The sequence below is a fragment of the Rhopalosiphum padi genome, chromosome 1 (assembly GCF_020882245.1).
Source record: "Rhopalosiphum padi isolate XX-2018 chromosome 1, ASM2088224v1, whole genome shotgun sequence".
Lineage (NCBI taxonomy): Eukaryota > Metazoa > Arthropoda > Insecta > Hemiptera > Aphididae > Rhopalosiphum > Rhopalosiphum padi.
Window position 1 is genome coordinate 2,103,604 of NC_083597.1, and position 19,255 is coordinate 2,122,858.

At 27.8% G+C, this 19,255-nt stretch overlaps 1 protein-coding gene across 1 annotated transcript in view; it reads right to left on the bottom strand.

Moving 5' to 3' along the window:
- Positions 1 to 18,993, bottom strand: part of LOC132918410 (uncharacterized) — a 28,414-nt gene extending 9,421 nt beyond the window's left edge. Inside the window, exons 1-9 of the mRNA XM_060979625.1 lie at positions 18,856 to 18,993; positions 18,550 to 18,596; positions 13,403 to 13,513; positions 13,023 to 13,241; positions 12,344 to 12,425; positions 12,063 to 12,275; positions 11,818 to 11,960; positions 11,556 to 11,727; positions 1,966 to 2,306 (exon numbers count right to left, since the gene is read on the bottom strand). Of these exons, the coding sequence (XP_060835608.1) occupies positions 1,966 to 2,306; positions 11,556 to 11,727; positions 11,818 to 11,960; positions 12,063 to 12,275; positions 12,344 to 12,425; positions 13,023 to 13,241; positions 13,403 to 13,513; positions 18,550 to 18,596; positions 18,856 to 18,919 (1,392 nt within the window). The 5' untranslated portion in view covers positions 18,920 to 18,993. The remainder of the gene's footprint in view (positions 1 to 1,965; positions 2,307 to 11,555; positions 11,728 to 11,817; positions 11,961 to 12,062; positions 12,276 to 12,343; positions 12,426 to 13,022; positions 13,242 to 13,402; positions 13,514 to 18,549; positions 18,597 to 18,855) is intronic.
- Between the last annotated feature and the right edge of the window lie 262 nt (positions 18,994 to 19,255).

Here is a 19,255-nt window from a genome sequence, read left to right on the forward strand (position 1 = left end):
TTTTCTAGAAATGAGTTGATAGTATCGTTCGCGATTATTACGTTTATATTCCTCCCTTGTAATTTGAGATTTAGGTTATTAATAGTCTCAAAAAAATCTGCTAGATATGCGAAGTAGAATGTGAAATTTTCATCAGTAAAATTTTCCCGAAGATCGTCTTTTCCTAATTGTAAAAGCATTATTTCGACTTCAGACTTTAATTCGTACAAACGCTCAAGCATATTTCCTTTGGATAACCAACGAACCTCGGTATGGAATAATAAAACAGAATGTTGGGCTGATAGCTCAGAACAAAGAATCTTAAAAAGACGTGAATTAAGAGCACTACTTTTGATGGTATTAACAATTTTTATACATACTTCTAGTACATTTTTAATTTCAAATGGCAGCGTTTTTGCAGCTAAGGCTTGGCGGTGTATTACACAATGAGAACCAATTATTGATGGATTTTTATCTTTTGCAAGCTTCACAAAACCCGATCGTGATCCTAGCATAGCAGGGGCACCGTCTGTACATACACCTACAACATTTTTCCATGAGAGGCCATTCTGATCAAAAAATATATCGATGGCAGACAAAACGTCACTGCCTTTTGAGGTAGAACTTAAGGCCTGGGAAAACATAAGCTCTTCTGCAATAGTCTTTTCATTTATAAAACGGCAGTAAACTAATAGCTGACAACAATTGGCCACATCAGTTGATTCATCACACTGAATTGCAAAGAATACGGAATTTTTTAATTTATGAATCAACTGATTTTGTATGTCCAAAGCTAATTCATCAATGCGTCGTTTGATTGTATTGTCTGAAAGAGATATTTGAGAAACTTTCCTTTTACTTTCTTCACCAAGTACTATTTCAACGGCTTTAAGTATGCTAGGCTTAATTAATGTTTCACCCAATGTATGTGGTTTCTTTTGCTGAGCCACCATAAAGGCGATGTGATATGAAGCTTCAATAATTTTTTCATTATTCTGTTGAAATTCTCCGGTTCTGTCAAGTTTAATTTTATTTAAAGAATTTTTTTTAGCAACAAAAAACTCTTTAGGTTTTTCTTTTAGCATCGGATGAGCTGTGGTTAAATGTCGTTCTAGTCGACTTGGTCGGAGAGCATCGTTACTTAACACAACGTGACAAATAACACACTGTGGCATTTGGATACCATCCTTTTGAATGAACGTGAAACCAAACTTTATATAATCGTCGTTATACAATCTTATTTTCTGTGGAGCCATTATTTTTACGTATGTACACTCGCGACGACTACGTACTACGATACTACGTGCAGTATGCGACTGCAAAACGAAACTAAATCGAGTTTAAACTAATCTAATAGCTTTTCCCTAACATCCTTTTATCGTTCCGATTAATTTACAGATAACGTAGCATAAAACTATTTATAGTTATTATCGGTTATCCATTATTGATACCCGAGAACCGATAAAGAGAACCAGTCTACTAATTTTATTTCTCTACGTTTTAAAATAAAAAAAATGTAATCAATAAAAATTGTCTTTCGTAAAAACTGCTTGCGCCTCCCCAGCAATGTGTACACGCCCCCCAGTTTGGGAACCAGTGCTTTAACGCATACACGAAAACAGCTAAGAAAAATATCAACTGATAGAAGTTATACGTGAAATCTATGTCAACGTACTGCGTATGTCTTTACTATACAATACGCATAATATTATATAGCGTATGTTTACGACATATTTTTTCTTGGAGTACTTACAATACTTACATTATACGATCATATATCTAGTTTGATAGGTTTGCCAAAAAAAAATTTGGGATCGGTCATTACTCTCGTTAATTCGTCGTATTGCATTTTTTCGAACTAATATTTTCGTTTTTTTTTTTTATGTTTTCGCTTTCAACCGATAAAAGCGAATGCAACTACGATTGCAACTATAATAATTAGTAACGCATAATTCATACAATACCCATAGGTCGTCAATTATTCACCTTGACCTGCAGAAGGTGTTTGGGAATAATGGTGTTGGCCACGTCCAGCACGGGATATCCGACTATTATGTGCTTGTCGGCGAACACTGGCACGTTATCGTTGGTGTCGACGATGACCAACTGCACCAGCGTGGTAGTCGGATCGTAGACGATGTTGTCCACGTCGGATAGGTGTAGTGGCTGGGTGGCGGGTACAGTGTCCATCGGAGGACAGTGAATCTTTAACCTCAGGTACACGGACGGTTCTTCCATGTCTTCGAACGAATACGCCTCCCGGTCGATGGGACTTTTCACGTGCACAGCACCCGATTTCTTGTCGATGGTGAAGAAGTCCGCGCCCACTGCGAATCGCGTTAAAATACAGTGTTTTGTTTTAAAATTAAATAATAATTTATTTTATATAATGATAGTTATTGCTACGAGGACAGGGAGGGATTTTATCATAGTCTAGTCTTGCTCAATGAGCTATTGATTTCAAATAGGCTATCCTATCAATTTATTATCAGAACGGCGTATTGGTCGTTTTATAATCGTGGTCCTAATGTTTAAGATTGATTCTTAAGTGATATATTTTTTTGTAAATTATTTAAAAATTATAAGCTTTATGTATTATGTTATTGTATGTTAATAATTTTAGGCATATTAATATTAAATGTTAATAAGTAAGTTTAGAGCTGCATAATTACGAAACGATGGTTGTTTTTAGTATCTACGTATAACTTCTATTTTTTTAATCGACCGCAATCGTGATTTTAAGTTATCAAAATATTTATTTATACGAGAAGCACGAACAATTAGTTATCGGATTTCGCTTCCACAGTCGTAAATATCACTTTAATAATAGTCACCTTAATAATCTAACTTTTAACTGCAGTTTTTTATTTTTAGTTCAAGAAAGTATTAACGCATGCACACCGTGATTTTTTAATTGTTTTTTAGAAATCTATAACTGCAGGTTTATAAAAATTATTTTTATTCTCAGTATTGATATCAAGATGTTTGATTATTTTTTAATATATTAAGAACAATTGTTTATTTATGAAAACTTTTATTTATTTACTTAAAAAATTAATAAAAGAAAAAATTTACTAGTGAAAATCAATAGGAACATTAGGAGTTTTGACGTGATGTGATATGATAAGTATAACGAGAAATCGATTATATAATTACTCATCTAAAACATAATACGTAATATTATACCCTATTAGTTACTGTTTTAATTAAGTATTAAGAAAAAACTCAGTATGGACTAATACAAAATAATAATATAACATGTACCTGTTGGTAGATTTAAAGCATAAACGGAGTGATCCATTTAACATAAAATACTCATTATTTCAGAACAAGCTAGACAAGAAAAATGTTGAAAATATCTTTTTTACATAAAAATAATATCTATTTTTTATCATTATTATTTTTTAAGTTTTTTTTTTTTTTTTTTTGTATAACAACATATTATACATTTTTAATTTCATATTCCATGGTAGATAACTATTCGGAGTATTTCGATGCATAAAACATCAAAGTATTCATAAGGAATAAAATTTGACAAATTATTTATAGTTTCTGAAATAATAAGTATTTTACGTTAAATAGATCGTCCGATATAGGTATACTACGACGATAAAATACGTTTAAATTACGTTTACATTTCATACAAATATGTTTACACAATACATGACGTAAATAAAAAGTATAATCGTATTCAAGACAGAATCTGTTTTTTAAAAATAGGTTTGGTAAAATCCTATTAACCTACGTCATAACACAATAATATTGCGTATTATTTCATAAAAAATGTTAATGATCCAATAGAATTTTTTTTTTAAAAACATTTATTATATAGTGTTGTAGAGCCCAATCAAGGGGCAAACGTTTTGATGCGTTTAAATATATTATTGTAAGATTGCTACTAGCTAGTTGGGAGCGGTTGGTTTCAACCATTCGGAAGACGTTCAATTTAGGTTATCAAAACTAACTTCCGAGTACCACCTCATGAAAACCGGAACATAGTGCTGATTTTAGCCATTTTGACGAATCAATCAACTAAAAAATTTGAAAATTCTCAACTTCCAATTATTTGCAAATTGATCTTCCTCACTCACAATTGCCCGATTTAATTTGACCATAGTTAAGGGGAGGAACTTTATACATGTTACATATACGTGTCGGTCATCGGTACACCTCTTTACACCCACTGGTTATAATTGTGCCACGAGTGACGTTCATCTCATTCGATATTCCGTTGGGGATAATTAAAACGTTTGTTGCCAAACCACGTGTATAAATGTACGTATATAATACTGACACACGAGCGCGCACACTGACACATGTGTATAAATGAAATAAAAATGTGTTACGCAAATCTAAGAGTGAAAAGACATTATTATATTACAGTGGTCGTATTTATGTATCTATATAATAATATGACATGTATACGGTGCACATTGCACATTAACGTCGGAACTCGTTTGCTCGGACAACTGCGCAGCTAGACGGTGTAGTTTGCGGTCGATAAGAAAATGCGGCCGCGGGATTCAATAAACTCTACATGTATATTAAGATAATAGTAAATGCAATATGTAATAAAATTGTTATTAAATTATAATTATTAATACAATATTGTGGTGGTATACCAGTTGTGCCAGGTCATCGCGGCAAATCTATCGAGACCCAAACCTGGGAATATTGTATACGTAATAACTTAATACTGACGCGCACTTAGATATTATATGAAAATCTAATTTAACAGTTCCAAAACAATTAGAGCTAAAAATGTCTACAATTATTAATAACGATATAATAATTAAAATGAAACAACACTTATAGCATTTATATGATTAATGGGATTCCATTAAATGATTGTATTAATGACAAGTCATAAGATAATTCGCCATTCAAAAACAAATTCTCCATTCGTCATTCTTCGATATAATCTTTTTTTTTTAATGCCTTCTTCTGTACTTAGCTAATTTATTGAGATAATCATATTTTTCTTTACATATGAATGCCGATTGCGCCTAATTGCTTACGTTTGGATCTTCATTTTTACGAATTACTTGTAAAATATAATATAATAAATATCTTATCTAAGTTTTATTTCTAGATTTTTTGAGATATATAAAACAACATTTTATCCACGGAAAACGTTTTTTCGAACTCTTAGAAAAAACAATTAATTTTTGCTTTTCATTTCGCGCTTTAGTACTTAATAACACACGGAATGCGAATTTATATGAACAACTAATAACTATTGCATAATGACCAATTATTTTCATAAAAAACTAAGTTGATGAGTGATGAATGATTCGATGATAATAATAATAAATTAATTGATAATATATAATTTATTATATATTAATTGTAATACTTATTCAGGTTTAAAATTTGTTTTTATTTGTATGAAAAATTTTTCGCTCGTATGATATGTATTGTTGCAGGTAAAGTACAAATTACATTCAAAGCGAAAAAATACGAACATTTTATGATGCATGAGACTTATTACGTATTAAAAACTAACGATTTTAGAAATTTTAATCCAGTACGGGTCACGCCATGAGTTCATGACTAATAAAGTAATAACACATATAAGTACGCCGAAGCACTTATTTATTTTTGATTGTATTATATCCCTGAAGATTAAATAATCATATCGATATTTGATAAAAAGTAATTTAAAATTATAGTACTCGTATAATAGAGTATTTTAAATGTAAATATTATCTCGAGATGAAATAAAAACATAAGTGTATATCACAGTTACTGTGACGGTATTTAGTTAAATTTAGAGACATTAATGTTCGAACTCCAACGAAAACATTTAATCGAATGTACCTACATATTTGTATTCTAGCTTTTTATATTTACACGAAAAAGGTGTTTTTTTGACAACGTTAGATAGGTCTGTTTGTGTTGTTATACAAGCAGGCGCCAACCGGATTACATAATATCGTATTGTACAATATGTGATATTATTTTTTCCGACGACGAGCGATATTGGTTTTGAGATAATAAGGAATCAAATACGAAACCGGAAAGAAAATATCAATACGCATTTTATATATTATAAGATTGAAGGTATGTACTATGTAATTATTGTTTGGTATGATTATATTTTATAATGCATATGTAAATATTATTCTCGAATTATTACATATAATAGTGCGTATAAGTGTATTGCATAAACAGCGACGTTCGTATATACATAAAAAACAAGTATACGAATGTGATATGTGCCAATTTTTTTTTTCATTTCGACCGCTCGAGGCGGGGTAAATAGACAAATATTATTAAGCTAGACATATATCCGGATGTAGCTCTACATCTCTGCCGCCGCCTCAAGTTGTTATATACGCACGCGTAATATAATAATGATATACTACTTTTACTCGTCATTTCCATCTCAGTGACACGGACGTATAATATTATCACGAGCTTTGGGAGAAAATCGACGGAATCACATTGCCTCCCTTCACCTTCACCCCTTGCTTAGTACTAGCCGAAAGTATGCAGAGAAATTTTTCGAAACGGTTTCATGTGATGCGATTTCGAACAATTATATCTATTAGTATAACACTCCGTTCGTCTTGGATGACCCTGCCCCTCCACCTCGAATACGTTTATTTAACGAATCCATTACTTATGTAAATAAATTACGTATTATGTACAGTGTATAGTTTTGTACACTAATACACAATGATAAATATATATACTTCATTTCTTATGATACACGTGGACGAAACAGCTGCGTTTTAGAAGATTAATATAATTTCACAAAAAAATAATTCAGGATTTCGGTTGATTATTTGTCTTGACTGCCTAATAAAAATCTGCAGTTGCGCATTCACTTCACGTCAGAAATAAAATAATGTTATTTATCGCATTTAATATTTTACTATAGTCTATAATAATTTGCCTATAGTTCCATCATAAACTATTTATACAGACTTAAACTTTTATAATATTATGTACGCGCCATGTCCGTGTATAATTATATAGAGTAGAATGCTATATCGTAAACAAGGGTGAAAGGGTTCTCGTGAGACGATTTTCTAACAATATAATAATATTATAAACAACCAGTAATGACAACTGCAGTTAAATATACTATAATAAGTAATAACGCTGTGTCGACTAGAAACTATTATAACGACGCTGTGCTTACGCACACACATAAAATGTTATTGTTTGGGGTTCTCTCGGCGTCGGTCACTTATTGGTCTGACTTCCGCAAGTCGTAAAATGCATTTTAGTTTGTAAAAGAAATAATTGAAAAGAAATCACAAGAATAATGTATTGAAGAATACATTGTATTTCATATTATTATTATGAGCTATAACTCATTTCTTAAAAATTTAAAATTGATTAAATATTACAATATTGAATATTTTCATGTAGTTTATCTATTAAATAAGTTCAAACATATCTTCAAAAAAATAAACAAACAATAGTAAACGTCGAAAATACGAGCAATTGTGCATTAATGACCAGATAAAATAAAAACATACATTAGTTATAGGTAAGATAATATTATACTATTAATAGTCACTATATGAGATTTTTGATACGCAATAGTGTAGTTTATTTTGTTTATTAGAATTGGTATGTTATAATACTGAATGTTGTATTTTTCTTTAACTAGTAGTATATTAATATTACATTGCCATTTTAATTTAGCGATGGACAAATATCTCGGTATTTATGGAATTAAAATGATTATTCGATACAATTAATATGGGGAAAAATATTTAAAATATTGCGTACAATAATAATAATAATAATAATATATTTGTCTGTACTTAAATAATTTAAGATATCTGTTATATTTATAGGTAACACCTTGACATAAATGACTTTATAGCCTTATAGGTATGACAAAATTGGAATTATTTTGAATCAATAATAAAAACAAAAATCATCACTATTATCATAATATTTTATATTAATTATTATTTGTTTTTGATAAGTCTTTAATGAACAATAATATACGTGCAGGATAGATATCTATACGTCTTAATAATTAATGCTAGAATTTGGATTATACAATGCATGTTTTATAATATTTACGTTTCGCGTAGTTTTGAATTAGAATAAAAGTTTTAATTTCATATTTTTGACGATTCAAATTTGAGATAAATTGTATAGAGTATTTTAGGATTTTTAGGGTATTTATTCTTAAATCCAATTTTAAATATTATTTTAACTTAATTATTATTTAATCGAATATTTATAATCGTAAATTTCAAATGGATCAGTGCATTATTTTGATTTTTATGCACAAAACAATTTTTGTTTAGATTTTTTAGTGCATCATATTTTTAATAATATTTATTATCTTACTAACAGTTAATGATTTAATAGGGTAGATACCTACTGTTGGTGATGGATTTTTTGCGTGCTAAAATAATAATAATAATAATAATAATATAATACAGTAATATTAAAATACAATAATATTATGCATACGCGATATAAGATATTAAAAGTATAAAATTGTTATGTAGGTAGCCATATTATGTTTAATAATTTTTTTTTCCGGACAAACGATATGAGGAACCCCGAGGGGACGACTCACGCAATCTGAGAGTGAGATCGTTACGAGCGCGTCAGTAGGTATTGCGCTGGTACAATATAATATGTCCGGACTGTGTGTACAAGAGTATTCTTATTATGCAGACTCTGCAGAGGTACACATATCGTGAGACCAGCAAAAGGGTCTGATATTTTTTTTATAAAAATAATGCGATCGATATCGCAGTAGGATTTAAATTTTGAAGTTCACATTTCGGTTAGACTGAAAAAATAAAGATATAATATTTATTGTTTCGGGGAGAGAAAACATTTTTTTTGCATAAAAATCAGAAAATCTGTGTGAAAGCTACAACGTCTACTTTATTGCATACTCTCACCTAAGTGCAATATTTTCAGGACGCTTCAGATTATATTATGTTTTGCCTCGAGTAATTTACTCATGTTTGTATAGGATAATTATCTTACCACGAACTACGGAATATTTATCAGAAAATACAATTATTTTTTTAAATTTTAAGAACAGATATTAATAATCATGGAATTCATAAAACTTAATAGGTATAATTAAAAAATATATATAATATTATGTTTTGTATTTCCTGTATGATATATTGCCTAGTTCTTGACAAAAGCACGAACCTGTATAGTGTATATATTATAATAAACTCTTCTACCCGCCACCATACCATCTTAAACTTTAAAACTTACATAACCACTTGTGATTACTTAACATGAATTACTAAATTCAACTTTTACATTCTTGAATAATGGTATAAAACGTCACAACAGTTACTCTAAATGAACAAAATAATAACTAAAATCGATTTCGTGAAAAATGGAAGTAAACCTCACATATTTCTGAAGAATTATAAAAATCAATCTAAAGTTTCGTGATATGTATGTATATATTAAAATATATTAAATATTTATATTAAGTCATATGTGATAAACTGCTGGAATATTCGTATTCGTTAATTATTCATCTCGCAGAAATACCTATACAATTAGATTTAATCTATAATGTTTTCTGAAATGTAAATTTATAACGATATTCTTGACATTTTTGCAAACTTTAAATTATAATATTAAGTTGACTAATATTGTATCTAATAGTAAAAATCAATAATCTTTACAAATAATCTTTTTTTTTTTTTTTGTACGCCTTGAGAAACGTTCGCATTTTGCGTTAATAATATTATTAAGACTATCACTACGCTTATCTCATCGCGTCAATATTACACCTTACAATAGTAGTTGGTAATAGTACAATATATTACAATAGTAGAGACAGTAACATACTATTATAGTACTACAGTAAGTTGCTTTTACACAGCCGTTGGCCCCTTACACTGCGTACAATTTAATGTTTTAGTCGCGTTCATAATATTATACAAGTCGACACGTGGTTGTTGCAATACTACAAAATAATGTATGTTACTTTTTAATTATTATGTTTTAATATTTTATACGCGTAGGGAAATAATTAGAATATCGTATGTCTGTAATTTTATGTTATACTAACTCGTACATATTAGCGATAATAATCGACATGCTATTATAATATTTCGATCATAATCGGGCATGTTTAATGAATAATATTAATACATATTGAAATTTATGACCAGTGTATAATAGTGTAATATTTAAAAATAAAAACATGGCGTTTAATACGAACCGCCGTATACGGGTGGTGTTCAAAAATAAATAATACCTACTTTGCCTATTAATTAATAATTAATATTCAATTAAATTTTAATAAGGGAAGGGCATCTTTATTCTTATTAACTGTTATTGATTACTATCGATATCAATTTAGCTATGTCCGATGTCCGTAGTAATATATATAATAATATGTTTTAATATAATAATAAAAAAACAATTTGTATACGTTTTTTTTTTTTTAAATTATTAAGAGTTACTACTGTCGAATTTACAGAATTAAGTAAATCGCTATCTTTAAATCGACTGCAGTCATGTATTTTCTCATCGTGTCGAGTTTTTACATGTGTAAAATATTAAGTAGTTGTATATTATTAATACGACTATAACACTGTGGAATTATACGTAAATAATTAATTATAATGACGTTGCGGAAGCATTATTTTAGTACTTATATAACCGGCAATACTGCTGTTTCTGCGAGCAGTATTTTATATATGAATGTGACCGTGTACTCAAAATATTGGGTGGGTAGGTAATTCGTTATCTGACATAAATTTAGATTTTCTACCCTGTTTTTATACGGACTTAGTTTAGGCCAAGTTGTGGTTTATCATCGCCGTACACAACTAAAGGGATCAGAATTATAACTTAAGCTGCATTGTATAATATTAATATTGTAGTTTGTGAAATTATGATTTCGCCATGCATTTATTTAATGATTTGATACAATTACAATAGTTGTTGTAGTGTTTAAACTATCTTATTAACTATATATAAACTATCTTTCAGAAAAAACTATCGTTTTTGAAAATATTTCATTGACATGATTTTGAATTGTTACAAGATGTTTTTTAATATTTTTTTATTGTCATGATTTTTTAACAAGAATTTTACTATTTTGAATGACAGCATTTATTATTAACTTCATATTCTAAAGCAGTATTTTTATCGATGAAAATCAAAGTTTGGAAAAGTAACTTATTAGTTATAACTTATAAGTATTCAACATTTAGATGAGTAGATAGTGGATTAACATTTTGCGGGTAGTACTCCACTCCATACTCTACTCTTCTAAACTTTAATCATAACTCATAAACTACTCATCTTAAGTTCGATATTTTTTTATTATTTTATTATTCTGCTTTGGAATATTCTTTTTATAATAGAAAAAAAACAATTAAATACGAAAATAAAAAAAATATATTATTTTTAACGAATTAAAATTAATAAAATTATACTAACATTTTTTTCTCAAAAAAGTTAATAACTATTAAAATAATAAGAGTTTTAGTTAAATTAATTATCTGGTATACAGAATGTATAATATTTTATCTTATCATGATAGTCTTAGGCTAAATTAGAAATTAACTTAATATGATATTGTTATATGCACTTACCACCAAACGGAAATTGATGTGTTATCGAAAATATACATTGTCCGCTCGATTCAGTTCCCGGAACAGCTGTTATTAGCTTAGTCTCTTCGGTTATATAGTGTTTACTGAAAGCTCTAATGAATTTAGACGTGTCTGAACTACACGCTGCTATATTGTCGATAAACATGTAGACCTGTGAAAGAAACGACAAAAGTAAAGGAATTAAAATATTTTTCGGTAAAATATTTGGTTAAAAAATAATTTATTTATATATGTATATTACTTTGGACCTAGCTTTTAATATGGTAGTAGAATTAGGACCATAATCTACTGCTACGACGTCAAAACTGTGATATCCTTCATCGATATTTCCCAACACCTCTAATTCGCCGTCATCATTAACTCTCAGTTTTGTTAAAAGTGGTTCTAAATTGATTATAATATAATATTAAATTTTCAATGTTCTCTATAGTGCAGGAAAAATTTATAAAACAAACTTATGTTATTCAATTTAATAATATATAATACCAGGTACGTATTCCAAACTGTAATTTCCCTTGAAAGAGTATTCGTTTTTTGAAAAATATTTATCGTTTTCCGGTTGTTTTTCAAATTCCAAATCCGAGTTTTTTTCTTTTGCTTTATGTGTGGTTTTTATGGTCTTAAATTTGAAAACTTTACCTTTGTGACCATAAGCCAACTTTAAAGAATAACTAGGTTCTTCAAACGCTAGTACGGTGTCTATAATAACAGATTGGACATTTTATAAAATATTTATTTTGAAAACTGTATGTAAAATTAATATTTACCAGGCATGGGTAGAAATTCAACAATTCTGATGAGTACAGTAGTAGAACCACCAACCGTAGTCAAATTAACATTTTCTATTGCCTAAAAAGTAAATGTTTTTATTTTTGTTATTAAATTAAATAACGATATAATTTTGAATAAAAAAAAGTATACTTGAAATAAATACATTAGACAGAGTACAATGATCTATGAGTAAAATCTATTAATAATTCCGTAACCTTTGAACATCTCTATTTAAAGTGTTTTTACAAATAAGGATCATTATGATTTTTTATTTTATCGTTTTATTTGAACCACGGTTATTATTAGATATAAAGTATAATACCAAACTTAAAAATCAACATTATTCTTTCACTTGCAAATGAAATACCAATAATACGAATATTAATACTCAATACTCTTATTTTTAAAATATCGATAATTTGTTAACCCTTTCTATATTATGTTTCTATATTATATGATTTCGTTAAAGATAATATAATATTATTGTACACGCGTCAAATTAAATATTATAATATACAATGCAATATTGTTAGCCGACGCTCTTCTGAATTATTGTTCTATTTACAGTCACACATAAATATTTAACAACATACAACATATTATATTTTAAATATTCATTTGGTGCATTTTGTGTGTATGCTGTTTTTTATTAAATAATTTTCTTTGATTACCTACCTTAAGTTTATACACAATAGTTGAATCGTTGGTTGATATATCTCTCAAATCGTCGTCGATGTTGATGTACACCTTGTCTTTCGATCCGAATGCAGAAAATTTCTTTATAATACTGTCATCTACATGGTGACAAAAATGAACAATCGGTTCCAACACCAGACTGTATCCTTCAGGTGTTACGTAATCAATCGGCGGGTTTAATCGTACACCTTTTAACAACTGAAAAAATTAACGTTAGTCGATTGTTTTCGTTTTAAAATGACAGGTACAGACACCGCCGTATTTTCCCGTTTTCTCGTTTTACTGACACGGGAAAATGGACCACTTTGTACTTCACATAACAACTATTTTAGAAGTTTGCTTATATTATTATTATTTACCTCATTCGATTGTATTTTATACGAATAGTATGCTTTTTTAAATGGATATTCTTCTGTATCCTCGCCGTTAACCACATGGCCCACGACATTCGCTCCAAGTCCGAGTTCGTGCTAAACAAAAATATTCATAGATAGCTACTCAATGTTTTTAAATTCCATTCTTTACGAATAAACAATAAATGTAAGAATAATGTGCCTCCATTTTCTAATTTCTTTAAAGTTTAAATGCTTATGATTTTCTATTTATCTTTGAATGTGATGAATTGTATAACCTTAAACACGTATAGTCATTTTAAACTAGAAATATATTCTAATATATGTATAATATACGTGTTTATTATTCGTACTATATGATACTAATTTTTTTTAAGAATGTTACAAATTTTAAGTTGACTTAGTATAAAATATTATTAAAAAAACATATTTTATAGTCGTAAATGTGTGATGAGAATCGAATGTTATAAAATTGGATAGTTTCACTTCATTTAAATTTAGTAAAAACATATAAGTACATTATTAAATATCTATTATAATAGATACTTAAAAGTGCATAGTACTGCGACATTTTTTTTTTGTTTTCGTGATCTACACTTTAAATTAATTATTAAATATCATATTTTTGATAAGATATTTTTCTTAAGTGATCACCGATATTTTCTATAGTTTTAAATAAATATTAACAAGTACATTATTATTTTCATGCTTGGTGATATTTTATCTCTAATCAACAACTAAAAATGTCGTTTGAAAATAAAGTTTATCATATTAATAATAAACGTTTTAATTTTATTAAGATAATTTGTAACTTGTAGGTAATTACCAATTACTAATATCTAAATAAAGAACAATTAAAAATTTAAAATGATACCGGGTGATTTTTTTATACACGACGTTCAACCATCATCTCGGAATATTTGTTTATTTATTAATCATTTAAATTTGTCATAAAAGCTTTTACAAAATTAACAATTTTTTAGATGATTTTATTAATATCAACAGATTCTGATAACGATAATAGTAATCTACAATCTTGTTTAAATATTGATTACGGAACTGTTATTTTTAAACATAAGTAACTTTTTAGAATTAATAAAGCAGCAATTGTCACTATCTAGGAAAAATTTAAGTAACATTAGTTATTTAGAAATTCGATTCTAATCGATAATAAATATTATATTTGTTATATATATTATACATTATAGCTACACAAAAGCTTTTTCGATTGTATACGATGTATAATTGTACGTAATTTATAAATCTATAGAACGTAATACCAACAAAGTAAATAAAAGTTTCATAAATCACTAATATAGATATTATTGCTGAACAGCATATAATGTTATTATACTATGTAGGTACAATTTTATTTTAATCTGACGGAATTGTAATTTAATCTTCAAGGATGAGTCTTGTGAGTTACGATTGTTGTAACGTAATTGTATTAAATTTAACTCAATTCCATAGTAGGTACCTACCGTAATATGTTATGTCTATTCAAAATACGAATGAATATTTTGCACACACATTATATATATATATATATAACCAGTTCTATTACCTGACTCAGCCCGGATGGTGAATTGATTTAAATAAATATTTTAATTTTTCGGTAAAAACTGTACAAAAACTGTCAGTCGACTAAGAGAGTCCTCTAAGTGGGGGCCAGTACTCATACGTTAGAGTATGTATATTGTATGCAAGTATGCATGTATGTATGTTTATTTGCGAAATTAAATAACCACGAGCTTATATTTATTGCATCGCTCATTTTTTTCAGTAGTAGGATTTGGGTTTAGAGTATAATATTATACTCTAGTATGTTTTTCATTGAAAAACTATCTGTGATATACATATTATGTAATATGTATGGTATATATAAATTATATTATTATTATTGAATTCAGTAGTTTCAGACAAACGCAGAAGACTTTCTTTTATTTATATACATATACAGATGCATATAATATAATATATATATATACATATATATATATATAGACAGTGACTTAATCTATGTGTTACGGTTAAAACTCAACTTTCATAAATTACCTAAAATACATACTAGAATGCAATTGGTGGTTTTTGTTTATCAGAAAGTTTTAAAGTTAAACTAGTTATATTATTTTAATTATCAAGCTATTATTATTTTTATAATTAACTCTTGACAAAAACTGATATGATAGGATACCATTTCTGATAAATATCATGTGCAATTCAAAATATTTGCTTAAAAATATTTTACCCATTGTTTTTATTTTTAAAAATTATTATAGTATTATATTATGATGTAAATTATATTGTGTTTATATACCTACATTATTAATTAATTGAATTGCAAATATGTATTTTTTTATAGTTATATTAAATTATAAAATCTATTATAGCCTTAATTGTTAGTATTCAAAACTTGACGAATCTAATAAAATTATTTTATTTTTCATTAAAAACGTCGTGTATTATATTTTAAATATAAATTAAATTTTTATTTATATAACAATTTTTGAAAATGTATAATAAAACCATTTGATATTATAGGTATCATCTCAAACTATTAAACTTTTCAATTTTTATTTTATATTTATTAAATTAAGATAATTTTTGAATGAAAAACGTCATAATTACCGAGTCTAAGACAGTTGGTAACTTTGTATAATATATTTATGATGCTAGATTATAGTACATTAGTTAGTTTTCGTGACATCACCTGATTAGAATGTAACAAATATTTTTGTTTAGAATCATATCAATTAACGCCATCAATATTATGTAAAGTGTAAATCATCATAATTTATATTTAATATGATTACAACGGCAACATGTAATATGAAACTTAACTATTGATCTCATTATTATATCTAATCTAATATAGTGTTGGCTCTAAAGCACATAATCGGTAGGGCTGTTTATCGTCTATACGGTCTTTTATATTAAACAATTTAATTATATAATGTTTTAGCTATAAAGATACTCAATTTTTTTTTTCAAACGGAACGACAAAATTTTATGAAAATGGAAATTACAGATAGTCTTTAACAATCAAATAAAAAATAATGATGTTCAACATTTTGGTGTACGCATATATTATTATAGGTACAATAGATTTTATGTAATATAATGATTAATATATTATTATGCTAGAATAATAAACATTTTTTTTCGATTATTCAACACTATAAAATATACATAATACATATTATAATATGCTGTGATAATAAATAATATTAAAACTATTATGCATGTAAAAAGTACAACAACAATTAATAATGATAATCACCGATCAATAAGTAAGTTTTGTCAATATTACAATAATATTATGTAATGAAGATTCAATAACGATTTATTACGAACATGTTATTTTTATTGTGATCATACTATAAGTGCCTTCTCACAAAATATGAGATTATTATTAAAACGTAATTTTTAATATCCAGCATCGGACAAAACTTAGCAGATATCTGTGTATTTTTATCCGGACGAATGCAAGAGATTAGCCGCACCACAGTTAAACGATATTTAATTATTTAATTAAATCAAACTATCATATTTAATTGGTCTGATGAAAATTATATGTATTGCACTTAATTGAACTTGATAATTAAGGTGAAATTGAATTTTAATCCAATCAGTATTCATACGGATCAAACGGTCAACTGTGCAGTAGTACCATATTGCGTGTATATAATACACAGACGCTACAAAGACACTATACAACAGTAGATAAATCAGTATAAACACTTGCAAAAGCAACAATATTTTTGACGCACGAAAAATGTGAATTTTACTATCAATTTTATAATAGGTGTATGATTTATGAAAAGTAAAAAAATAAATAAAACATTTTCAGCTATTGTATTGGGTATAAATATGTAGGTGCTCCTATAAGATAAATATTATTCTATTTTACAATGTCTTTTCGGTGGTTATTAAAATATATAACTATACATACAATATATATATATATACATATAATATTATATAGGTTCGTTTAGAACACAGCGACGTTACGAGGTTATCTTATAATTGAATGTATATATATATTATATAGCTATAGGTGTTTCAGTCATATTATGATAATATGTATACTGTATAGCCTGGATAGGTATTGTGTAATATGACATCGTCACATCATATTGTTTGTCAATATAATAGTACCACTGTGAACATTCGGGTGTTTTCGTATAAATGAGTATTAATCATTTAAAGTTTACTATACAGAAATATACGGTAATTTACCAGTGCGATGTATTGTGTTCGTGGTTAGAACATGCGAATTTATTGTAACATATAGCACCTACAGACTACTATATCTACACGATAGTAATATAATATAATAAATTAATAATAGGCATTGTGGTGGTGCAGTTTGATTTATAAACTACTGCAAGGAGAAATGTTATTAAGTTAATTTAACTTTTTATTCTCTACCCATGAGTTTAATTAATTATTAAAATGTTCAGTTTTGACAATCTCGGTTATTTCAGACGTAGAGGTACCTTTTCAAACGTAATCATGGTATTTACATACATTATATTATAAATAACAATTCCTGACGCATATCATTATATTAAAGCGAAGTACAGAAATTTTTGTGTAACATTTTTACACAAAATTAGCGTCTTGTATATTATAAAACAACGCATCTTATAATATTGATTATTTATTTTATAATAATATATGTCATATTGCTTTTGTATTAAATACGGTCATATTTTTTTCGCAATTTGTAATTAAAGAAAATATTAGATAATATTTCTATGCTCGTTTCTTGATATGCCCAAATACTCGCAAATGCAACGAGTGTCGTTCATCCTTATTTACAGATAATTTGTTTGATTCATCAAAACGTGTTTGAATAATATGCGTTATGAATATTTGACATTCTTTGGGAATATTAAACGGCATCACGCTGTAGTACATGTAATAGAGCGGATAAAAGCAAGTATGAGATTAAAAAGTGCGATCGCGTATATGTTATTATTATATGACGACTTTCCAAAAGCAGAACAACACAGATTTATACATCAGCATCGAGATGGTAGGTATTATGTTTGGGCGGTATATAAAAAATATGTAGGTTTAGGTACCTACCTATACGGGTTTGAGAATAGCATATATTTATTGCGCGTTGCATTATTTGAATTACTTACGGCATTTTTTTGTTGTTGATTTCCAAATTTGCTTAACGCGGTTGAATCTAAAACCAAAATCAAGTCGCAAAAGATGAAAAAAAAAAAATGTGATGATACACTCATGTTTTATATATTTGAATTCACATATTTTAAAGTAAGCGTTACAGAGTTGAAGTGTACGCGCATAAATAATATACACACGTATTTTGTATAAAATAAATATTTATACTACAGAACTTCTACAGTTGCAGTGTATTGGTCATAATTAATTTAAGCACTAATCATATGTATCTAAAATTCTAAAATAAATAATATTGTATTTACCGCCGAGGGGAAAAATCAGGACCGTACAGAGCAGACAAAATAACGATGAACGAGTGCCGACCATAATTATTACTTTTATATTGTGATTCGAACTGATCGTACAGAACGCTTATTGCTGACTGCAGTACGAAAAATAAAAAAAAATGTTTGACGAAGATCAAAAATTGTTTACTGTTCTTATCTATAAACGACTGCACAACACACACGCACTTGTACACTTGTACACAGTGTTATATTAGTCTCGAGTGCCACATTAAGGAAAATAATAATAATAATAATAATAAACGTTAAAATTACACAGCGCCTGTCCCAGATAACAGTCGCCTTCTTATCTGCGCGCAATTAAACCATACGATCAATTAAAAACAAAAGAAACAATACGCGTCCGCACACGCACGCT